Here is a 26171-nt window from a genome sequence, read left to right as displayed (position 1 = left end):
TTAATTCATATCAGTAACACTCTGAAGTCTTGTGTCTTCCTCTTGACAGTCGTGTATCCACTGGGGTGAGAACCCATAGAAAAATAGAGGCCCTTCCTTAAAGGGACCAATGACTAACACCCATTACTAACTCCAAGCACCAGTTCAGAATATCCACTTACGTTCTAAGACTGATGCTCATCTGGACTTGATAGAAAAAAGAAGAGCTGAGTGCCATCAAGGTATTGATGGTATCTCAGCTCCATTCAAATAACTTAAAACCAATAGTTCCATGTAGTTTTTAAACAGTATAGGGGATTATAGAGTCCAAAGAAACCTTGCAGCAAATTGTCAGAGACCAAGACAAAAATCTCTTATGCCAGTATTCTAGAACAGTGGTCCCCAACGTGGTGTCCACCGGTGCCATGGAGCCTGCTGACACCTTTCTTGGTGCCAACCAAATGGGTGGGGCCAGGTGGGGTTATTGGTCATTGGAGATTTGATTGGCTGTGCAGATTTTTAAAATGTTTTGATAGCAGCAGCCACAACACAAAGATCTTCATGGGTGGCTCCTCCTCCTGCAGCAGCCATTTTGTGACAGCCATTTTTTGGTTGTGCCCATCACACTTTATCAGAATTTCACAGTGCCCACAGGCTGGAAAAGGTTGGGGCCTTCTGTTCTGGAAAATACCTGAGACATACCACTGAAACCACAGTGCTTCCTACTCCCATCCCAACAATTGACTCATAAGGATACCATGGTAAATGGTATCAAAGCCACTAGGAGGTCCAGAAGAATCAACAAGGTTGTACTCACCTTGTCCCAGCAAAAGTCGTCTACTAGGTCAAGTTAGGTATTTGCAGTTCCAAAACCAAGCCCAACCCCAGATTAAAATGGGGTTAGATCAGGAATAGGTAACATTTTTTGGTGTGTGTGCCAACAAATTCACATCATTTACTTGTGAAGATACTGGTGTTCGGTGAAACAAAAGAATTGGGTGGGATGAAGAGATGAAGGCCATACTTGGCCATACATACTGGAAGCACACTGAGCCCCAACATCACTGCCAGCATCTCAAGTTGTTGCTGGGGATTGTCTACCTGGAGTCTACATTTAAAAATCCTTTGAGGGAAATCTTCTGTACTCACTCAAGCACTTTACCCATACAGGGAAAACTGGCAACCAGTTTTAATGAGGCATTAGTCATCTCCTGGGCTATACCAGGCACACAACACACTTTGAACAGATAATAAAAACCAAGACAGAGAAGGTTGATGTCCTAGGTTTAGGACTTTTAAGATAAAAAACTGTACTCTTCCTTGTGCCCAGAACTAAATGAGAAGTGCTCCTGCACAGCCAAAGATCCCAGGGGGGCTGTAGAAACCCTGAACTGGTAAATGGAGGCAGTTTTGGAGAGGACGCAGGCTAATAAACTGAAGTTTAACCCTGACAAGATTGAAGTCAGAAAGTCAGACCCGGGACTTCAGGTGTCACCTGTTCTGGATCAAGTTGCACTCCCCTTGAAGGAACAGGTCTGTAGTTTGGGAGTGCTCTCAGACCCAGGCTTACTGCTGGATAAACAGGTGGCAGCTGTGGCCAGGAGTGCCTTTTACCAGCTTTGACTGTTTAGTCTTTCCTGGGCAGAAAATATCTTGTCTCTATGGTGCATATCCTGGTTATATCAAGATTCTGTTACTGCAGTGCACAGGACATGAAGCTGGCTTTGAAAAATGTTTGGAAACTTCAATTGGTGCAGAATGCTGCAGCCAGGATGTTGACTGGAGTGGGTTGGAGAGACCATATCACTCCAGCCTTGACTCATCTACACTGGATCCTAATCTGTTTCTGGTTATAATTCAAGGTGTTGGTGTAAACCTATAACACTGTGCTGTGTTACTCTGTCTATGTATCAATCTTGGTTGATCTATTATCACAACAAAGTTTACGCCTTACATGGCTCGGTACCAGCATATCTGAAGGATCTCCTCCCTTACAAACCCACCCAACCACTATGGTCATCTTCTGAGGTCCTGCTACAGGTGCTCCTGCCTTCTGAGATTAGGCAGGTGGCAACCTGGGAGAAGGCCTTCTTGGTCGTGGCAACAAAACTCTGGAACTGTCTCCCCAGAGAGTTGACTGTCCCCTGCTGCTGCCATCTTCTACCAGCAAGTGAAGATATTTTGTTTTTGTCCGGTGCTCCCTCAGTGATCCCTCCTTCCTGCCTTGTTTTTAATTGTTGGTTTTATGTATGTGCATAATTATTGTATTGTACGTGTATTGTAGCTTGGCTTTGTTTGAATGATGTGTTTTTCTTCATTTTTAATTGTTTTTAAGATGTGTTTTTATGTATATTTTTAATCCATTAGCTGCCTTGGTGGCCCTCATGAGGACAGAAACATGGAGTATAAATTTTGTAAATAAATAATATTTCAAATCCTAACACAGACCTTCCCACAACTTTTACTTTTTCAGTCATTCAGAGTGGCTAATATAAAGCTCAGATTTTGCTTATTTGCTTTGTGGAATAGTGGCAGCTACTTTTAGTATTCTTTAATCTCAGATTCAAGCTTTTAGAACAATACAGGTAGTTTATTTCCATCAAAACGCTTGTTAGGGCAGTGGAAACCTCCCAGTACTGATGTTTATCAGATAATTGTTCCTTTCACTGGATGGAAGAGCCATGTCGGAAAAAGAGGGGAAGAAGTAGGTTTGATCTCTTAGGAAATTCTGGTAAGTTGTGCATTTGATTTCTGGGGTTTCTGATATCTCAGAAACAAACTAAAAACCTGAAAAGGAACATGTGAAGCAACTCTAAATAAACAAAACAAGAGCAGGAAAATAATCTCAGAAAAACTATCATGCCATTGCTCCCATGAGAGAAAAGTAACAATAGCTATTATCTATTTAAACATGCTAATTAATGCACAGATATTTAAGTCTGGCATGGGATGAACTAGAAAAAAAAGAGTGAATGATAAATTAAAACAAAGTAGACTGGCTTAGCAGGAGCTTAAACACTCAGTAATTTATATCAGTACTTTTTCTTAACTTTCCCAAAACTCAGTATTACTGGATGAGGCGGTCTTTGTACCCTTTCTGCAACACACAAAGATCCACCTTTCTTCAGGATACAATTTCCCCATCAAAAACCATCAAAAGTGAACTAATGATAAACCACTACATTTGTTTTTGTTTGGGGGGGGGAATATTAAGATAAAACTGGAAATTCTGTTAACTTGTCCAGTGAATATACCAAGCATTAAAACTAATCAGGTAAAACAGAGTACAACAATCTAATCTCAACACATATAAAATATTCTAGAGTTGTACTTATTCGTAAAAAAGATAGTTCTGACAATCAGTGTTCAAAGCAAAAAAGGAAATCTAATAATTTAGGTCTGAAGCATAGTTACTGCACCTGCCTGCCAGGGTAACCAGGAGCCCCAGGGTTGCCTGCCATTCCTGGAATTCCCTAAATTGAAAGGGGGGAAAAGAATTAGTGCATTTTTATATTCCTATATAAGTGCTAAATTTTCAAAGACTGCTTTTCATGTAACTTACATAAAACATAAATCTCATGCGTCAACATGATTATTCACCTAAACAGTAGCTCAAAATTACTGAGCAGGAGGGGAGGGCTATTTCAGAACATGATGAAATATCTGATACAGACTGATACATGAAGGAAAATTTTAATGAATGTTTGGAAGAAATGTAAAAAATGGAAGATTCCCCCAGCAGACATGGATTTAAAATGCATATTCCATCAGCTGACATTAAACTTGGTCATACCTTTGTTAAATATATTGAAAGAATGTAAGTATGTTTCAATTAACAATCGATAACAAATTTCCTTAATGTGTCTCTTATAAAGAATCCAAGTGTAAATGTTTTCACTTTTTTAGTTGTCCAAAATCCCACTGGTGTTGGCTAGTAAGTGTTGTGGGAAACCTAGATTTGTGAATGAGTGCAGTTAAGAGCCCAAGGATATCAGAGAAGTGGGCAATGAATCTGTAATAAATTTTAGCAAAAACAATATTTATTCCAGTTGGCATGCAACCACAATTTACATGTCCAAAATATTTAGGCTACCATCTGTATGATTTTTTAAATAACTGAGAACATAATCGTGACAGTTTGTTGCTGAAGATTGCTAAGAAAAGATGGCACTGTAAAATGGTTGCCAAGGCACAGGACCAATCACAAAATGGCTACCATGTATGCAGTGCCAATCACAAATGTTGGGAGATTCTGCAAAATTCTAGGAGGTTCCAAGACAAGCATCCTCCTATGGCAGAGGCTGCTGCTTCTGAATAGGCATTTGCTGCAGATGCAAAGATGATTTATTTGTTTGTTTGTTTTTCAAATTTATAGCCCACCCTCATTCCCAGCAAGCCAGGCTCAGGGCAGGCAACAACCTTTAAAACACATAAAACCATCAATCATAAATAAAACATTAATAATATTAAAAACATAATAAAATCATAAACAGGTGGCCATAAATTCACCCAGATGCCACCATGTAACTGGGTTACAGCAGGTCAACCCCCCCCACAGATGTGAAGAGTGGGGAGGAGGATGGGGAAGCCCATAATGATGGATCAATTCATGGCTGCCCTCAGTTATAGTTCCATTTCATAGGGAACAGTTCCATTTTACAGGCCCTGCGGAATTCCTTAAGTTCCTGCAGGGCCCTGATGTTACCAGGAAGAATATTCCACCAGGCCTGACCTTTGTTGAGGACAGCTGCACATTCTTCAAGCCAGGGACCACCCATAGATTACTATTAGTAGAGCATAAGGCTCTTTGCGGGGGCATACCAGGAGAGACGGTCCTGCAGGTACGATGGTCCCAGACTGTGTAAGGCTTTAAAGGTCAAAACCAGCACCTTGAACCTGATCCGATGCTCCAGCTGGAGCCAGTGCAGTTGTTTCAGCAATGGGGTCTTCGCGGCAGCATTCTGCACCAGCTGGCGCCTTCGGGTCAGTCTCAGGGGCAGCCCTATGTAGAGAGAGTTACAGTAATCCAGTCTAGAGGTGACTGTCACATGGATCACTGTGGCTAGGTCAGGGCAGGAGAGGTAAGGCACCAGCTGCCGGGCCCAGTGGAGATGGAAAAAGGATGCCTTGACCACGGCTGTGACCTGAGCCTCCACAGATAAGCAGGTGCAGATGTTAGTTGCACGCCGTCAAGAGTTGGGAGCTGGCACCCCACCCCACGGCCACCACGGCCGAGCCAAAGAACTTCCGTCTTCAATGGATTTAGTTTCAGTTGGCTTTTCTTCAACCATCCAGTCACGGCGTCCAAGCACCTGGCCAGTGTGTCCGGGGTGGAGTCCGGATTGCCATCCATCAACAGAATAAGGTGGGTGTCATCAGTGTACTGATGAAACCCCAGCCCGAAACTCCTGACAAGCTGGGCAAGAGGGTGCATAAAGATATTAAACAACATTGGGGAGAAGATTGCACCCTGCAGCACCCCACACACCAAAGGGTGCCACTGCGACACCTACTACCCTAGCACCACTCTTTGTCCCTGACCTTGGAGAAAAGAGCAAAACCACTGAAGGGCTACGCCCTGGATCCCAATGAAAGCACATTGAAGGGCTACACCCTGGATCCTAATGATGCCTCCTGGACTCTTCTGAAACAACTCCTGCACCAATAAGATGAAGTTAGGACTGGCTCTTTACTTTGGGAAAGAGATGCACTATTTGGTTTCAATTTCCAAAGAAAGCAGAATGCTTGCTCACTGCACAGCCACAGAAAGAAGTTGCCAAACCCAGAGAAATAAGAAAGTCTGAGTCAAAGGCCAAGCTGAGGGTGCATGGCTGTGAATCACCTGCCATAGATGAACCATGCACCTCCCATGGATGTTTCACTAGTCAATCAGTGGTCAAGGAGCAACCCAAAGCTCCCTGTTTTGTTTTTTTTCTGGTCCGTTCAAGACCTATTAGATTTTATCCTCAAGAAGCAAACAGAAGCCAAACTTTCAGATACCACACTGAGGATCACTGAGTCAATCCAAAGGGTATCAACACAACAAGTAGCCTGTGAACCTCCCTGGGGTGGGGATCTCATCCTTATTGGGGGATCCCACCCTACATCATTTCTCACAACATCCACCAGATATCAATCTCTCTTTTAAGGCAAGGAGGCCTCCTTACAGTAATAATATTTGTCCTCTTTATTGCTTGCCTCTGGCCCAGTCTCCACATCGGCTCCTGGGAGAGGGCTCTTCCAGAGTTCTTTGGCTGCAGCCTCTAGCTACTGCACCCTTGCTGCAGGGTTATGCCCTGAGATAACCATGCCTCCACTGTTCTGCTGGAGTAGCTTCCAGTTCTCTCTTACTCCCGGCTTTTGCCCTTGGCCCTAGGAAGGTTGGATCCCCTGAGGTTGTGAAGTCTCCAGGCCTTGCAGCTTGCCCATCTTCCAGAACTCCTGACAGAGAATGCAAACTGGCCTTTCCTTCCCCCTGGCTCTACCTTTTAACCACTTTGCCATTGCTATTCTCAGTCTAGACCCAAATAGGCCTTTATTCCTGAGTAGGTTAGTACTAGCAACATTGTCCTGCTCCCTGGTGACCACCAAGCATGTGACTCTTCTGACTAACTGCAGCCAAGCTACTTCTGTTAGATGAGCTCCTTTGTCTCCTCCCCCTTTAGCATGGAGTAAGATGTGACGTGGTCATAGTGAGTATATAAGCTGTCTGCCACTCACTAAGGGAATGCATGTGCACTGGATTATAGGACTTTATGGCAAAGATGGAGCTGAAGGCATCCAGTTCAGCCTTTTGAAAGCGATACAGATAATATGTAATGGTTGCAGACTGTGACCTGGTTCAAAGCCTTGTGGTCCTCACAGATATGTAATGATTCATTCTTCTGTTTTGGTAAACAACACCAGAGACACTGCAGAAGAGGTTAGAGAAGTGGATTAACCCTTAGCTATATTTTTGTCAGTACTTCAGGGCCACCATGGAACAGACACAAATCCAGAAAGGCTGGCCCAGTGAAGTTTTAAAATAACATAATTACCACTTTTTAATCCCACCCTCCTCCACAAACCTCATAGTGAGGAACATGGGGTTCCCTTCCCTCATTTTAACTTCACAACAATCCTTCAAAGCAGGTTAGGCTGAGAAACATACTTCATGAAAGATATAACAGTTGGTGCTTGCATCACTTACTTGCTCCCCTTGTGGTCCTCTTGCTCCAGGATATCCCATGGAACCCTGTAAGTATAAAAGAGTAACAAACATTGCAATTAATATCCAAACACATGCATATACACACAAAAATCAGTCACAATGTTCTTTTCTTTCCTTCAGCAGGTAGAAAATGGCCATTTTCTTGTGACACTGTTACGTCCACATGTCTTAATTTCAGCAGTTGGAGTATAAATGGATAAGACTAGGGATGAGGAAGAGCGAGAGTCTAATCTCGGTACACTTAAATCCTTCGTATGCCAGCTTGCTGAAGTGAAGCAAAGATTTACATTCAGTAACACATAAATGAAAAAGGCCTTCAGCAACTATCTGCTTGTAATTATTCAAAGTTGGATTCCATCAAGGAAGTTTCCCTCATTCCAAATCCTTTCAATAACATTCTGAGTAAGTCAGTTTTAATGCACTGGGTATAAAGAAGATTTTCACAGACAACTCCAAGGAGCGACTGAGGGAATGAAATGCATTAATATAATTTTACATGCAAAAGAAAACACCAAAGAACATTTTTATTATTACAGTATAATGAATAGTCAACAAAACAATTTTTTCTATGTATAGCTGGCAGATTATTCTGACAGAGATTCCCAAAATATATATTAAACAGCATCACCATACATGGAATAAGACAGAGGATCACTGTGTGTTGTATGTGTTATGTGCCATAAAACCACTTCTGACTTACAGCAACATTATCAATTAATGACTTTCAAAACGTCCTATCATTTACAGCCTTACTAAGGTACTGCAAACAGAAGGCTGTGGCTTTATTGAGTCTATCCATTCCAAACTGATTTGCTCTAGAACCTACTTTGCCTTCTCCAACCCCACATTTTAATTTTCTTCCTATCAGCTTTCTTCAATGTCTAATTTTTACATCCATACACAGTAATGTATGAATTATCTTGACCTTCATCTCCAGAGACACAACCTTACACTGAAGGATCTTTTCTAGTTCCTTCTGGGCTGCCCTTCTAAGTCTCAATCTCTTTCTGGTTTCTGGGTTGCAGTCTCCCTTTTGGTTGATGATGGAGGCAAGAAATAGAAAATCTTTAACAATTATAATTTCTTCATTGTCAACCTTAAAGTTGTGTAATTTCTCTGTAGTCATTACTTTTGTCTTCTTGATGTTCAATTGTAATCCTGCTTTGGCATTTTCTCCTTTAACCTTCACTGGTAGTCATTTGATCGCTATTTTGTACCAGTAATGTGTCATCTCAAATTGTTAATGTTTCCTCCATTGACCGCCAAAAAGACAAACAAGTGCGTTCTAGATTAAATCAAGCCTGAACTTTCCCTAGAAGCTAAAATGACTAAAATGAAGATGTCGTACTTTGGTCACATTATGAGAAGACAAGGCTCACTGGAAAAGTTAATAATTCTAGGAAAAGTTGAAGGCAGCAGGAGGAGAAGACCCGACATGAGATGGATTGAAACAATCAAGGAAGCCATGGCCCTCAGTTTGTAAGACCTGAGCAAGGCTGTTAATGATAGGACATTTTGGAGGTCATTAATTCCTAGGGTATTTATTTAATTTTTTCATCAGTCTTATAGCCTGCCCTCCCTGGCAAAAGCCGGGTTCAGGGTGGCTCACATAATAAATATTTAATAAAACTTCATAAATGTATAAAAACAATGAATTACAAACAGCCCTATAAAAATAGTAAAGATCACATATCTCCAGTGGCACATTTAATTGTGCTATAAGGCCACAGCGGGGCCTGCAGGTCGTTTAAATAAGGTGCAGAGCCTGCAGATGAAATGGAAGCATTCAGGTATAGTGGAGTAGGGTAGGGAGGCCAGCACTGATAAAGGAAACCGTAGCTGGCCTCAACCATAGGCTAGGCCTGGTGGAATAGTTCTGTCTTATAGGCCCTGCGGAACTCCATAAGGTTCCGCAGGGCTCTGGTCTCATTAGAGAGACTATTCCACCAGGCAGGGGCCAGGGCAGAAAATGTCCTGGCCCTGGTAGAGGCCAGCTGGACACTCTTTCGGCTGGGGATCTCCAGTAAATTAGCATTTGATGATCTTAATGTTCTCTGGGGAGCCTACCAGCCATAAAGATAGCCGTAAGTAGGAAGCAACTTGATGGCACTTAACACACACAATCCAGCTTTCCTTATGATGGGCTCTGCATACAGATTGGACAGATGGGGAGATAATATTCTTCCTCGTCAGACATCTTTGCCAACTGGAAACCATTTTGTTTCCCATATTCTGTCCTAACAGTAGCCTCTTGTCCAGAGTACATGTTGTATATCAAAACAAGCAGATGTTGTGGCCTATCCATTTCTTTTAAAACCACCCATAGCTTTTCATGATCCACACAGTCAATCTATAAAACACAAACTGATTTTCTTCTGAAATTCTCTGGCATTCTCCAGTAACCATTTAAATTTGCAATATTATATCTAGTGCCACTTCTCCTTCTCAACCCAGCTTAAACATCTGGCATTTCTTGTTCCATACATAGTAAGAATCTTTGTTGTAAAGTTTTAAGCATCACTTTACTAGCATGGAAAATTAATGCAATGGTCCAATAGTTGCTACAATCTTTGATGACCCCTTTTTTGGAACTGGAGTATAGATTAAGAATTTTCAGTCTGTGGGCCATGACAGAGTGTCATTACTGTTTAAGAAAGACAATTCAACCTGTAAAGACATTGGAAATAATGTTAGTTCTGAAGGCTTATGCTTAGCACAACATTACTATTTGACAAACTTAGTAGTAGTAGCAGTAGGAGTATTTGTAATTTTAATGACAATGGATAAAGATGGCACAAAATCATATAACCATAGTCCTTTCCAATGCTGAAATGCTTTTCTGGCAGGGGAAGAGGAGATGATTTCTATCCTCTTAGTGATGGTCCTCTGAGCCCCAAAGAACAAAACTTTAGGAGGCTTAATGGGGAGGAGAGGCAAAGGCTTGATTTGTGAGCTCTGACCCATTCACAGACCTTGTAGGATACATGCCTCTCTTTCTTAAATGGATAAATAAAGCAACTTGCCATTTGAGGGGGAAACATGTCTGTGCACCATGTGTTCTTTGTTGCGGTTCACTATCCAGCTCTGAGCATAAAAAGATTCTTAATCTTTTTTGCAGAGATCCAAAACAATGCATTCCTTAAGCCATAGTTCAGCTACCTGTTCATGCCACTAGTATTCCTCCACTGCCATATAAAGGAGCACAAAGAAAGCAGCGGTATGCAAAATAATTTAAATATTGCAATTTTGCTTATTTTTCTTATCAGTAAAGGCTACACAAATCTGATATTCTGGATTACCTCGGCACAGTATTGTCCATAATACTTATTTAAAAACACTTTTAGAACACAATTAGCATGCTGCCAATAGCCAACAATTACATTTCTTTTAAATCAATTTTTAAAAAATATTTTGATAACACCTAAAAATGGAAGACCTGTCACACTTAGAATAATGGTACCCTTTCATTTTCTATTGGAATATAAAATAGGGTTGCCCTTACCTATAATTGTTGTTCATCAAGCATTTTCTGTGCAGGCACACACTGCGTCTGTGCATGTGCAGGCTGGATGCAGAGAATTTTCTAGTCAAAGAACTGAAAGGGTGCCCCTCCTCTCAGCACATGCTGCAGCATTTTCCCACTGAAACTGTTGCATGCTGTGAGGGTGAGTCACCATTTCTCCCTAATTCTCCTGAGCCATCAGAGGCAGGAGGGAGGGAATGTGTGCCTGCACAGAAGACACTCAATGAACAACAATTACAGGTAACTGCAACCCTGTTTTCACCATAGTTCTTCTGTGCAGTCCCACATTGGGAGAACAGCAAACTACTCACCAGGAGGTGGGGTGAGCCCTTCAGTTGAAGAGATAATGCAGGACAGGCTTTCCTGCAGCTGATTCTCTTCTGGCATCTATATCTACAGCATAGTGGTATACAAACGTCTCTGACGAAGACCACGTGGCAGCTTTGAAGATGTCAAACAGAACCTCATGCAGGAAGGCAGCAGATGACCCCTGAGCTCTGGTTGAGAGAGCCTGGATGAGTAAGGGACAGGAGACACCAGTGTACTGGTAACAAAGCTTAATAGTTGTAACTATCCAATGATAGAGAGTCTGAGATGACTTTTGAGGGCTCGAATGACATACAAATAAAGTTTTATCCTTGTGAAAACTGTTGAACAATAAAGGTCTACAAACATCTAGACTGTGGAAATCATTCTGCTTTAGAGGAAGGGTTTGGGGAAAATACTGGCAGGTTGATGGTCTGGGAAAATTGGAAGGTTGACTCAACCTTAGGGGGGAAGCTAATACTAGGCCTTAAAGTTACCTGGTCTGGAAAAAATTGAGTAAAAGGAGGGTGCACCATAAGAGCGGCTAACTAGCCCACCCTCATAACAGAAATGGCAGCTACCACAAAACCCACCTTCATAGACAATAAGGCAGTGGAACAAGTAGCCAGTGGTTCAAAGGCATAAGAAGCCAACACCAGGGAAAAGCTCCATTGGGGAACCAAGGGGGGGTCTAGCTGGGGAAAAGTTGGCAATACCCCTGAGGAACTGTTTTGAGGTTTGGTGCAGAAAAACAGAACGGCCTTCTACCAGGTCATGAAAGGCTGAAATAGCTATTAAATGTACTTTGACAGAAGATGGAGCCAAGCCTGACTTACTCAGGGAACTCAATAGGCAAAGGGGCAGTTATTAACCCCTAAACAAAACACAATAGACAAAGGGGCAGTTATTAACCCCTAACCAAAACATATGCAGTAAACCTGAGCCATTTGTGATGGTAGGATTTGCGAATGGAAGTTTTACAAGTGTTAAGTAAGGCCATAAAGGTATTGTCGTGAGTCAGCCTGAGAATTACTCTTCAGAAGAAGAAGTGGCGACAGAACAAGCCCTCACTCCCTCTGAAGAGATAACACTGGAACAGCAAGACGGGGCCTCGGAGCCAGAGGATCGGCCGGCTGAAACAAGAGAACAGGGAAGAGAAAGCCTTTCACCTTCAGGGTCTCCTCCACCAGTGGAGAGAAGAAGAATAAAAGGCAGAATGGCATTGCAGCAAAGGAGAAAGTCAGCCCGGCTTTTGGACAAAAGACGTAAGTTGCCGCAGGAGGAATCAGAGTCTGAAGCCGACAGTTGAGCTGAAACACCTGGAGAGTCACGAAGGCAATATAAGCAAGACTGACCGTTAAGTGCCTCGTGGGAGCAAATGTTATTGCATGCTGCCTGTCTCTTATCTTGAGAAGCTTCATTTAGGAGTCCGGTTTGCTGTGGTGTTGAACTTGGAAGAAAGCCGTGCCTGCAGCCAAGACCTTAAGGGTAAGGAACTTGTATCTGTCTGTGATCTTGTTCCTGTATTGTGTTAAAGAGCTGCCGGCCCCTCCCGGCAAGAGTAAAATACGCGTCAGGCTCTTGCTTCCTTCAGCATTGATAAGTTGCTGTGTGGGAAGCAGAGACTCAGACCTGCCAGTACGCAACATATTGCTCCCACCACATTTACTGGCTGATCATGGAGGAAGTGGCTGTAGCTGCATTTGCTGACCAAATGCAGGCCCTGCAGGGGCAGGTTACCCAACTTACACATATGGTGACCTTGCTTCAACAACAGCTGCAACCACAGCAGCTCCAGCTATTGGCCTCCCCAGTCAGACCACCCAAGTGCCCCCTCTCTGTGCCGGAGAAATTTTCTGGGAATGTGGAGGAGTTCCCTACGTTTCTGGCGCAGTGTCAGCTGTACATTCAGCTCCGCCCAGGTGATTTCCCTGACGCTGGCACCAAAGTGGGGTTTGTGCTGAGTCTGCTCAAAGGGCAGGCAGCCAAGTGGTCTACCCCCCTTCTCCTTAGCCAGTCCCCATTGCTCCAGAATTGGAATGGGTTCCTGGGGGAGTTGCAACTAGCTTTTGCTAATCCAGTCAAGGCTGAGAATGCCAACAGACGAATCCGCCACCTGTGGCAGGGGCGGGGTACTGTGGCTACCTACGCTACAGAGTTTCAACTCTTGGCACAGGATTTAGACTGGAATGAAGCCGCCCTGGTAGCCCAGTTTATAGAAGGCTTAGCAGATGGGATCCTGGATGAGTTGGCCCGCACAGAGCAACCCACTACCCTTCGGGAGTTAATCGTGCTGTGCCAGCGAATAGACAACCGCCTGGAGGCCCGTCAACAGGCCCGAGCTGAAGGATCCAGGAAAGGAGATCTGCCTGCCTGCCCTGTTCCAGTTCCTGCTCCTGTGCCACCTGCACCAAAGAAAATGGGAGAAGGAGAGCTGAGGAAGTTAAGTGCCGGTCAAGGGAGGTTGACAGCCACGGAGAAAAACAGGCGATGGACCCTGGGTCTCTGTTTGTACTGTGGTGGTTCTGGCCATTACGCCAACTCCTGCCCCAAGAAACCTCACCCAGGGGGGCCTGTTAAACCAGCAGACCCGACTCGCTGCAACCCAGGTGATTTGGGGCAAACTATTGGGTCCAGTGGTGTCCTTGATTCCAGAGATGGACTCCTCCTCCTCCCCATCGAGATCTGTCTATCAGACCAATGGCAAATAAAAGTCTTTGCCATGATTGATTCTGGTGCAACCCACTGCTTTATGGATGTGGATTTTGCCCGCCAGAACCAGGTGCCAATGCAGGCCAAGGTTACCTCATCCATGGTGGAGACGATTGACGGCCGTCCTCTGAAGTCCGGCCCAGTGACGCAGGAGACAGGACCTCTTGCAATACGCATCCAGCAATATCAAGAGTGGCTCTCCTTTGATCTAGTTCAGATGCCCCGGTTTCCAGTAGTATTGGGAATGACTTGGCTGACCCAGGCAAATCCTGCAATAGACTGGGTGCAACGAATAGTCCGGATCCCACTGACGCAGAAAGACCCTTCAAAACCAGTGCTCGCCACAGTAAGCGGCAGTCTGAAAATGCCTACGCTCCCTGTCCAATACGCAGATTTTGGAGATGTATTTGAGGAAAATGGGGCTGACCAGCTTCCCCCTCACCGGCCCTATGACTGTGCCATTGACCTGGTCCCAGGAGCTCTGCTGCCTAGCAGTCGTCTGTACTCTCTGACAGAACCGGAACGGGTGGCGCTCCAAGAGTTCGTGCAAAAGAATCTGGACCGTGGCTTCATTCGTCCATCCACCTCTCCTACCTCAGCTCCTGTCCTATTTGTAAAGAAGAAGGGAGGTGAGCTGCGTCTCTGTAATGATTACAGGGCACTGAATAAAATCACAATCCGAGACCGGTACCCACTGCCTCTAATTCCGGAGTTATTAGAACGCCTCCGGGGCGCAACCCGGTTCACAAAGTTAGATCTACGGGGAGCGTACAACCTGATCCGGATTCGAGATGGCGATGAGTGGAAGACTGCCTTCTGTACACGATATGGCCAGTTCGAGTATTTGGTTATGCCTTTTGGATTATGTAATGCTCCTGCAGTCTTCCAGCGATTCATCAACCACGTGTTCCAGGACCTGCTGGACCGGTATGTGATCATCTACCTGGATGACATCCTGATTTATTCCAGGAACCCGGCCCAGCATGCAGCCCATGTGTGATCGGTCTTGACTCGTCTCCAGCAGCATAGACTCTATGCGAAATTAGAGAAATGTGAGTTTGATCGATCCGAGGTAGAATTTTTGGGCCATCGGATCTCCTCCCAGGGCATTCGCATGGATCCGGCCAAGGTCGACTCCATACTGTCATGGCAAGCTCCACGGAATCGTAAAGATGTCCAGCGGTTCTTGGGGTTTGCCAATTACTATCGGCAGTTCATCCCCGGATTTGCAAAACTTACTGTTCCTCTGACCCACTTACTCCGGCCCAAAGAACCCTTCTCGTGGTCCCCTGAAGCTCAAGATGCATTCCAGGTCCTGAAAAACCACTTTACTACGCCTCCGGTCTTGGTGTACCCTAATCCTGACCTTCCCTTCATTGTAGAAGCCGACGCCTCGGATACTGCCTTGGGGGCTGTGTTGACTCAGAAACACACTCCTGACGGGGCCCTGCGACCTTGTGCCCAGTATTCTCGGCAGCTTACGGCAGCCGAACGAAATTATACCATTTGGGAGAGGGAATTGCTGGCCATTAAAGTAGCCTTCGAGACTTGGCGTCACCACCTTGAAGGAGCTCGACATCCAGTGACCGTCCACACAGACCACCGCAATCTGGAGCACCTTCAAACTGCCCGGGCTTTGAATCAACAGCAGATTCGCTGGTCACTATTTTTCTCCCGCTTCAACTTTGTCGTCAGATACCTCCCAGGCTCCCAGAATAAACGGGCAGATGCCCTTTCCAGAAAACCTGAATTTGCTTTAAGGCCAGGGGAGGAAGTACCAGCACCTATGATTCTAGCCCCAGAAACCATGGCCGCAGCACCGCTCCACGACTCCTTACAGGACCGAATCCGAAGGGCACAGCAAGGAGACCCCCATGTACGACAAATCGTTAAAGACTTGCAGGATCCGGAGCAGAAAAACATGCGGGGTTATGCCCAACAACAGGAGCTGTTAACTTATGAGGGCAGGCTGTATGTACCCCCGGGAGAGTTGCGTGGAGAAGTACTGCGTTTGTCCCATGATGCCCCACCAGCCGGCCATTTTGGACAATATAAAACCCTACATCTCCTGTCCCGGGAATTCTGGTGGCCTCGGATGCAATGTGATGTCTTCCGATATGTGCAGTCCTGTGAGGTGTGCCGAAGAGCCAAGGATGTTCCTGGAAAGCCTGCGGGTCTGCTGCAGCCACTACCCACACCCACAGAACCCTGGGAAACAGCTTCCTTGGACTTCATTACAGATCTACCCCTTTCCCAAGGGCACACATGCATACTGGTCATCGTAGATCTGTTCACTAAATTGGCTCATTTCATACCCTGTCCTGCACTACCCTCGGCCAAAGAGACTGCAAGCTTGTATTTACAGCACGTATTCCAGCTGCATGGGATTCCCAAGCACCTGATCTCAGATCGTGGGATCCAATTCACTTCCCGATTCTGGCGGGCCCTGCAGACACTCTTAGGGTCCGAGGTACATCTGTCTTCAGCCCATCATCCCAGTCAGACGGCCAAACAGAAAGGACCAATGCCACATTAGAACAGTACCTGCGTTGCTACGTCAGCTACCAACAAGATGACTGGATAAATCTATTACCCCTGGCAGAATTTGCTTATAATAACGCGGTACATGCCTCAACGAAACAGACACCATTTCTGGCAACGTATGGGCGCCATCCTCGATATTTCCCACAGACCACTCCAACCACACCTGTTCCCTCTGCAAACACCTTTGTTCAGGAGCTACAAGCATTACACCAAATACTCAAAGAACAACTGGACCGTGCCAAAGACACTTATAAAGAAGTTGCTGACAGGAGAAGACAGGCCGGAGTAGTGCTTAAAGTGGGGGATCCAGTGTGGCTATCTACCAGGTGTATCCGTAGTCAATGTCCATCAAAGAAGTTGGATGACCGGTTCATTGGACCATATCGAATTCTGGAGCAAATAAACCCTGTCGCATTCCGTCTTGACCTTCTCCGAACCATGCAAATTCACCCTGTTTTCCATCGCTCCCTTCTTACCCCTGTAGCACCCTTGCATCCGCTTCGTACACCTACTACACCTCCCCCTCCAGTACTTGTGGAAGGCCAGGAGTATGAAGTAGCCCAGCTCTTGGATTCTCATCGACGTCGTGGTCGTCTTCAGTATTTGGTGGAATGGAAGGGATATGGGCCAGAGGACAGGTCATGGGAACCCGTGGAAAACCTTCACGCACCCAACTTGATCCTGCAATTTCACAGGACCTTCCCTCGGAAACCTGGTCCATCGGAGCCTTCCGGGAGGGGGCCTGAGGGGGGGGATGGTGTCGTGAGTCAGCCTGAGAATTACTCTTCAGAAGAAGTGGCGACAGAACAAGCCCTCACTCCCTCTGAAGAGATAACACTGGAACAGCAAGACGGGGCCTCGGAGCCAGAGGATCGGCCGGCTGAAACAAGAGAACAGGGAAGAGAAAGCCTTTCACCTTCAGGGTCTCCTCCACCAGTGGAGAGAAGAAGAATAAAAGGCAGAATGGCATTGCAGCAAAGGAGAAAGTCAGCCCGGCTTTTGGACAAAAGACGTAAGTTGCCGCAGGAGGAATCAGAGTCTGAAGCCGACAGTTGAGCTGAAACACCTAGAGAGTCACGAAGGCAATATAAGCAAGACTGACCGTTAAGTGCCTCGTGGGAGCAAATGTTATTGCATGCTGCCTGTCTCTTATCTTGAGAAGCTTCATTTAGGAGTCCGGTTTGCCGTGGTGTTGAACTTGGAAGAAAGCAGTGCCTGCAGCCAAGACCTTAAGGGTAAGGAACTTGTATCTGTCTGTGATCTTGTTCCTGTATTGTGTTAAAGAGCTGCCGGCCCCTCCCGGCAAGAGTAAAATACGCGTCAGGCTCTTGCTTCCTTCAGCATTGATAAGTTGCTGTGTGGGAAGCAGAGACTCAGACCTATCTGTACGCAACAGGTATCATCAGAAATACCAATTGGGTAGATTGGAGAAGCTAAGCCATAAGCTTCAGTTTGAGAATGCTGTGATGTAGGATCACTCCCCTGTGCAGCAAGTCACAAGCTAGAGGGCGAGGAATGACGTGATACCCTGCTAAGTCTCTCTATAGGTCACAGCCAATAAGGTGCTACTGGCACAGCCAATAACGTGCAATTAGGATTCATTGAGTACCTTGGGTCTTGATTTTGGACAACACTTCATGGAGCAATGGAGTAGATGAGAAAGCATAAAACAAACCCTGAGTCCAGGGTATCTGAAAGGCATCCCCTAGCAAACATGTATTACTGCCTGCCCTGGAGCAGAAATGTTCAACTTTTGTGTTCTGGTGGTGAAAAGGTTTATCTGAAAAAACTGGAAGTAGATACTTGTCCATGACAGGCCTTTCGTGATGCAGAGTGGATACCCTCGTGAGGATGTCTGCTTTTGAATTGTGTGAACTGGCAATATGAATAGTTTGGAGTGTAACATTGTGCTGAGCCATCCTTGGACAATCTGGTCACAAAACAGATCTGTAAAAGAAGTATGTGCGTAGCAAGTCACCCTTAGTTCCAAAAGATTGGTGTGTAGGCCAGATTAAATTAGGGACCAAATACCATGAGCCGATGACTCAGGGTATTTGGGGAGGGGTCATGGCTCAGTGGTAGAGCATCTGTTTGGCATGCAGAAGGTCCCAAGTTCAATCCCTGGCATCTCCGGTTAAAGGGACTAGGAAGGTAAGTGATGTGAAAGAACTCTGCCTGAGACCCTGGAGAGCCGCTGCCGGCCTGAGTAGACAATACTGACTTTGATGGACCAAGGGTCTGATTCAGTATAAGGCAGCTTCATGTGACTCTCAGCAGTGAGCACCCCACCCAAAAGGGGTGCTCCTTCCCCAAAGGGGAAGCCCCGTAACACATTAATCTCCAAAAGCCACCAATGTAAAGAATGGAGAATCATTTGGAGGATCGACAACTTTGTGGACTGGGATTAGTGGAGGGGATTAAAGTGCCTAAGAAACCAATTTTTGAAAGGCCATATATGGAGTCTTGCCATAGGCACAACCACAGTGGTAAAAGCCATAAGGCTGAGTAAGGCTTTGAATATGGAGTACAGAGCAAAATCTACTTGATAGGAAACGTACAATCAGGGATCATAGTGTTCTAACCTGATTACCAGGAAAAGCCTTTGCAAGAAAAGAATCTAAGAAAGCTCCAATAAAGTGTGCCTATCTGGATGGGGATAATTTGGACTTTTCCCAATTTATCTCTAAACCTAATTTGGAAAAGAGGTCCAAAGCAAGTTGGATTTGTGGCTGCAAAGTCTGCTGTTAAGAGGCAATGAGCAACCAGTCATCTAGGTAGGGAAAGATGGAACATCCCTTGGAATGCAGGTAAGCAACAACCACTGCCATACACTTGGTGAACACATGGGGGGCTGATGCCAGGCCAAAAAGTAACACAGTGTCTTGATAACAGCCATCCCATATATAAATCTAAAGTATTTTCTGTTTGCAGAATAGATTGAAACATGAAAGTACACGCCCTTTAAATAAAGAACCGTTAACCAAGAATTTAATTCAAGTGGTTGAACAGGGAATCAGCATTGCTGAGAGACGGCCATCTAGCCTCTGCTTAAAAACCTCCAGGGAAGGAGAGCTTACCACCTCCTGAGGACGCCTGTTCCACCGAGGAACCGCTCTAACTTCCTAATGTCTAGACAGAAACTCTTGATTTAATTTAAACCCATTGGTTCTGGTCCGACCTGGGGCAACAGAAAACAACTCGGCACCATCCTCTATATGCCCTTCAAGTACTTGAAGATGCTTATCATATCACCTCTCACTCTTCTCCTCTGCAGGCTAAACATACCCAGCTCCTTCAACCTTTCTTCATAGGATTTGGTCTCCAGACCCCTTACCATCTTTATTGCCCTCCTCTGGACACGTTCCAGCTTGTCTACATCCTTCTTAAATTGCAGTGCCCAAAACTGACCACAATACTCTAGGTGAGGTCTAACCAGAGCAAATTGATACCATCACTTCATGTGATCTGGACACTATACTTCTGTTGATACAGCCCAAGATCGCATTACCCTTTTTAGCGACCACATTACACTGCTGACTCAGTTCAGTGTTTGGTTTACTAAGACCCCAAGATTATTTCCCACACACTACTGCTAAGACGAGTCTCCCCCATCCTATAATCATTTGCTTGGTGTAAAGATGTAAATCTTCATTGGGCGAAAAAGATCTGGAGTCAATCACCACCTCATTGGGAGAAGAATCCGAAGGAAGTTTGGAACTGATGCCCGAGGGAGATCCCTCACCTTCCTCCTCTGAGTACCAGAACTGCTGAGCAGATGTATCATGGAAGGATTGGCCAGAAGATGCTCTATGAGTAAAGTACAGTACCGAAGGCCATGGTGGAACCAAATGAGTATAGACATCACCCCAGCTGGAACCTTAACCAGGAGAAGGTACGTACAGGTAAGGCTGCCACTGAACTGATGGAAAAGTAGTTGGCCAAGGTGGGTTGTTGGCAGGTGGTTGAGACAGAACTGACTTGGATTTTTTCAGAACCTTAGGAGGTGGAAGCAGTTCTTAGGGTAGCTCACCCTCTGAAAATTATTCATCTGATTCCTGTAGATGTGGAGAGGGTGTACAATGTAATATATCCTCATCCAATAGGATCGGATCTGATGGTATTGGTGCTGGAACTGAGGGAAGAGACTTTTGCTCCTTTGAAGGTCAGTGAGTGGATGGCTTATCTAAGCATTTGGACTTAGATTTTGATTTTGGGGAAGGGGCAGTTACGAAGCACTGCACTGAGCCACAGCCGGAGACCGAGACAGATGGCGAGGCAGATCTAAAGCCGGAATCTACCACTGCTATAATCATCATAAATTAGGTCAATTAGCAAAATATAAATCTGAATTGCCTTGCCAAAATTAATCACAATGTAACAAGCAGAGTGTTTAAGGATCATTTGGGGTTTTGTTCTGTTTTCTTGCATCACTTGAATGAAAAGTGTACAATGAATTCCAGAATGTATTTACAAACATTTCAGCAGTTTATCAAAAGTTTCCATCTATAATTAGTAATAGGAATGTTAGGAATTGGCATGGTTTTCCTGTGTGGAATATATGTTTACACTGTGTTTACAACTTCCAATTCTATCAATCCCCTGTGGCAGGAAATGGATTCAAACAGGAAGATACAGGATGGCAGTGTACAAATGATCCCACAGCAATCACATTTGTGACTGCATTACTCTGGATTTGTTCTAGTCAGACAACTAAAGTGATGGAATGTTGAGAAATGATGAGAACTTTCAGCTCCACTGGAAGCTACACCTGCTTGGATTGGTACTCAAAGGAATTCAGACTGCACAAGCAAATAGGGAGAAGCCCAGGAACGGAACAGACACTGGCTGGGTTTCCTTCCTGCTGAAGGTGCCTGCAAGGTGGCCTGGTGCCTGGAGAAGTCAGAGAAGGGAGTGGACCCCAGCCAGTGTGTAAAAGAGTTTGTAAAAATGAACAAAGGAAAATAAGAAAGATGCTCAGTATAAGCTAAGGCCTGAGCAATGCCCAACAAATCAACAAAGAATCAGCAAGGATAAACAACGGTGCACTTTCCTGTAACTGTTGTTCATTGAGTGGTCCTCCGTGCAGGCACACATGGGTACTGCGCATGCACAGGTCACCTGTGGAGATGTGTCGATAGAAAGCTTCTGCCTAGTGATAGGGACGCTCCCCCTCCCCTCTGCCAAAGGCTCTTCCCGCCTAGCTGACCACATGACAGAGGGAAGGGGGCAGCCATCCCTCAGCTCTCTCTTAGCCTGCCATGGAGCCAAAATCCAAACAGAGCTGAGGCAGCCCCCAGAGGGGAAGGAGGGAGGGATGTGTGCCTGCACAGAGGACCACTCAAAGAACAACAGTTACAGGTAAGTGAAATGTTGTTTTTCATTGTCGTGGCCTCTGTGCAGTCCCACACGGGAGAATAGCAAGCTAATAACACGGGGGGTAGGTGTGAGGCTGCACAGATTAACATTTTATTTAAGAACTGAAAAAAGAACAGACTTGCCTACAGCTGCATCCACAGAGGCATCCACATCCACCATATACTGTTTTATAAATGTTGTTGCAGGCAACCAAGTGGCTGCCCTACAAATGTCCCACAAATCCAACGCAGAGGAGAACACTGCAGACGATGCCTGTGCTCTGGTGGAATGGGGAGGCACCTGTAATGGACAATCCCTGTATACAGTAGCATAAGAACATTGAATGGCTCTCGTGACCCATCGAGAAATAAACTGGGTAGTGGCAGCCTTTCCCTTATTGGGCCCAGGAAAGCAAATAAACAAGTTGGGGTCTAATCTGAACTGATGTGTACGATCTAAGTAAAACAATAAAGCCCTCCTAACATCTAAGGTGTGGAGTGACTGTTCTATGTCAGTAGAAGGATCAGGGGAAAAACTTGGCAACACTATATCCTGTGAAACGTGGACACCACCTTAGGAAGGTGTTCCAGGCTTGTTCGGAGCACTACCCTATTGTCATGTACCTTTAAGAACGGAGAAGCATGACATAAGACTCTCAGATCACCTACTCTCCTTGCAGAGGTGATGACTACCAAAAATGTTACCTTGTAGGACATGCAATCAAGCCTGCATGTCGCCAAAGGTTCAAAGGGTTTTCTCATTAGTTGGGATAACACTAAAGTAAGACTCCACTGTGGAATCACAGGCTTAACCAGTGGGAAGAGGTTGTTGAGGCCTTTAAGGAACTTCTTACATAGTGGGTTGGAGAAAAGGGAGGCCAACTCCAACCAGTCATGAAACGCTGAAAGGGCAGCTAAATGCACCTTAATGGACAAGTTGGCTAACCCCCCCCCCATCCTTTAAGGACAAGAGGTACTCACAAATTTGAGGGAGAGGACAAGAAAACTGGTCCAAGCCCTTTTGCAAAGCCCAAGCAGAAAACCTCTACCATTTGAGTCGATAGGATTTTCTGGTAGAACTCTTTCTGGAGGATAACAGCACCTCAACCACCCAATCAGAGAAGGAGGTTACTGTTGTATGCACCACACTGACAGATGAAGTGACTGTACATCGTGATGTCTGATTGGATCTACCAAGATCAGATCTGGGGCGTGAGGTAGGGGAATGTATGTTCCTCTGGCCAGCCTCCACAAGATTGAGAACCATAGCCTCTTTGGCCAAAAAGGTGCCACTAGAACAACCGAAGCCCTGTCTGATGCGATTTTGCTCACCCCCCTGCTGAGGAGTGGTATTGGGGGGTAGGCATACATCATCGCACCCCATCAACAGATCTGAAAGGTGTCCTTCATGGACATAGGATCTAGCAAGGCACGGAAGCAGAACCTTGGGCACTTGGTGTTTAGATGAGTGGCGAACAAGTCCATGACTAGTGTGCCCCAAGTATAGAATATTGGTTGTAGATAATGAGGGTGCAATGATCACTCATGGTGCCCAGTGGTGTCCCTGCTTAATGTGTCTGCAGTTACGCTGGAGGCACCTGCGACATGAATAGCGGAGATGCTGACTTCATGCAGAATCGCCCAGTCCTATAGTTTGATGGCCTCCATACAAAGCATGACAGAGCCTATGCCGCCCTGCTTGTTTAGGTAGTACATAGCCACCAAGTTGTCTGTAGCCACCAGGACTCTCTTGCCTCGGATGATATCTGCAAAAGAAACAAGCGCGTACCTTATCGTGCGGAGTTCCAAAAAATTTATATGCATTGGTTCTTGTAGGTTATCCGGGCTGTGTGACCGTGGTCTTGGTATATTTGCAAGTCATAAGATTGAACCCCAAAAGGTATACCAACCAATATGTTACGCTCATTTAACCACCAGCAAAGAGACTTTAGGACTGAACGGGAGATAGAAAGTCTCCTCCACTGAGAGTCCACATTGATGCAAAATTGTCTAAGGAACCAATTCTGAAAGATTCTCTCATGTAATCTGGCAAATGGCACCACAGCTAAAGTGGAGGCCATAAGAACCAATAACTTTTGAATAACCTCCTTCTCTGATTGGGTGGTTGAGGTGCTGTTTGGAACCTGTTATGTGTAAAGGTGGTTACCAAGCATTGAACAGCCTTGATCCTTTCCGGTGGTGGGGAAGAGCTTGCCCTCCTGAGAATCTAAAATCGCCCCAATAAACTGTATTATCTGCACAGGTTGTAAATGTGATTTCTTATAGTTAATCACAAGACCCAGTGATGAGAGTAAGTCCACTTTAGCAGATACCGTATCCAACAATTGTGGAGAAACGGCCACCAGCAACCAATCATCCAAATAAAGAAAAATGGTATGACCTTGGGACGCTAAGTAATCTACCACTTCTCCCACATATTTGGAGAAGAATCTAGGGGCTGTGGTCAGACCAAAAGGCAACACATTTTGCTCATAATGTTGTCCCTGGCAAGTGAATCAAAGAAACGTCCTGCAGGTCTTATGTATAGAAATATGAAAATATGTGCCCTTAAGATCTAGGACTGCCAAATTTACACCTTGCATCAATAGTATCCCAATTTCCGTGATAGAGATCATTCGGAAGGATCTGGTGTTACTAAACTTGTTCAAAGCCCATAGATCAAGAATAGGGCGTTTCCCTCCTCCCTTCTTATCTACGAGGAAATACCTGGAATAAAACCCTTGATGTATCTGATTACTGGGGACAATCGAGATGGCCCCCTTCTGTAATAACTCAGAAACCTCCTGTAACAGCTCAGGAGGTGAATGTGATGGAACATCAAAAGGAGGACCACACACAGGCCAGTGATAACATTCCAACATGTAACCGTTCTTTATCCTCAGTAAAACAGGAGTGTTCTCACCACCGATCCCCTCGGTTCTAGGCGCTGTGCCGATGATCCCATCACAATGATCTAGAATCCTTGTCCGATGGGAAATCAGGGACCACCACGACGTCATCATCTAACTCCGAAAAATAAACCGCACCAGTTGTAGGGGTGAGGGACCTGCTTTGTGAGTGGTCATAACGGTGCCGAGCAGAAGACGACCAACGATGGGTCGGGGACCGGTCCCTTGATGGGGCATGGCTCCTAAGCGAACGCCTTTATGATCCTGGGGGAGAGGGACTGCTTGATGTGGGAGCAGCCATAGTCTCAATCCCCTTGGCACCTCTTGATTTAGATTAACTTGGTGGAGACTGAGATCGGCAAGTATGCGAAGCTCGGTCCCATTCTTCACGGTGACAACTGGACTCCGAGTGTGGTAATCAGCACTGGAGTGATCGGTCCTGACAATCGGTCCCGACCGTAGGTGAAGCCGGACGGTCCTGTATCAGTGCCGAACGTTCTTTCTGTACCAACGTATCTGAAGCAATCTACTTTTGCCTTTTTTTCTTCCTGTCCAAAGGTTTGGACGCGGTACGCTTGGGCGTTGATGAGGACTTCTCTGACCTTGCCAAAATTTTCTCGTAACTGGCTGAGGTGGAAGGTGCTACCCGTGACTCATCCCTCCTTTTGTCACCCCGATCAGGCTTTGGTTCATTCTCATAAGGTGCAACTTTTAGGCGCAAGGCCCGGTCTTGGCGAGCTTTGGGAGTAAAAAGTCTGCAGGCTCTACAACTGAAAAGAATATGGCCTTTCCCCAAACAAAGAAGGCACTCAGAGTGCTCATAAAGTTTGGCCATTTTTGTGCCACAAGATTGGCACTTTTTAAACAGAGCCATAATATTCAAAGACTACAATATCAATTGAAGAAGAAAAAAACATTGTGAGGTAAAGCGAAGCTCTCACGTCCTCTCTCCGCAGCGGCGAAGAGAGATGGATGCTCCCCTTCCCTCTGTCAAGTGGTTGGCATGGTGGGAAGAGCGGTTGGCAGAGGGCAGGGGGAGCATCCCTATCACTAGGCAGAAGCTTTCTTTCAACAAATCTCTGTGGCTGGCCTGAGCATGTGCAGTACCCATGTGGGACTGCACAGAGGCCACGACAATGAACATCTCTGATTTATTTATACTTCACATTTTTATCCCGCCCTCCCCAAAGTCAGGCTCTGAGCCCTTTCAAATAAAACAAATCTTTAAAAAGACTACTACACTATATACAGCCAGTACATATGCAGACTGTCATGCAAACCTTTTACTCTAGATACAGCCCATCCAGAGATCTATGGAAAAGAACAAGGTGAAATGTCCTTTACCTGAATCATAGCAAAGTACTGAGTAAGCCCTAAGATGGGCAGAAAGCAGATTGTGATCTAAAGGTAGATCCCATGGTGGATCACAATGGATCTTATAAAAATCACAGGGAGTCCTCATTGTGACCCTTGGCTTAAGCCCAGCCTAGTTATCTCCCCCTTCCTCCATTTCCTTACTCAGTGCACCTTTTCTCGACCACTCAAAAAGGCAGTTGCCGTCTGCTACTAAAAAAACCCGTCCCTACAGAAAAGAAGAAGAGTTTGTTTTTATATGCCGACTTTCTCTGCCACTT

At 45.4% G+C, this 26171-nt stretch overlaps 1 protein-coding gene across 1 annotated transcript in view; it reads right to left on the bottom strand.

Moving 5' to 3' along the window:
- Window positions 1–26171, bottom strand: part of COL24A1 (collagen type XXIV alpha 1 chain) — a 299903-nt gene that overhangs the window by 214772 nt on the left and 58960 nt on the right. Inside the window, exons 8-9 of the mRNA XM_056845652.1 lie at window positions 7169–7213; window positions 3399–3452 (exon numbers count right to left, since the gene is read on the bottom strand). Coding sequence (XP_056701630.1) covers window positions 3399–3452; window positions 7169–7213 — 99 coding nt within the window. The remainder of the gene's footprint in view (window positions 1–3398; window positions 3453–7168; window positions 7214–26171) is intronic.

The sequence above is a fragment of the Euleptes europaea genome, chromosome 2, assembly GCF_029931775.1.
Source record: "Euleptes europaea isolate rEulEur1 chromosome 2, rEulEur1.hap1, whole genome shotgun sequence".
Classification (NCBI taxonomy): domain Eukaryota; kingdom Metazoa; phylum Chordata; class Lepidosauria; order Squamata; family Sphaerodactylidae; genus Euleptes; species Euleptes europaea.
The sequence above is the reverse complement of the archived record's forward strand: the minus strand, read 5'-3'. Positions and strand labels throughout refer to the sequence as shown.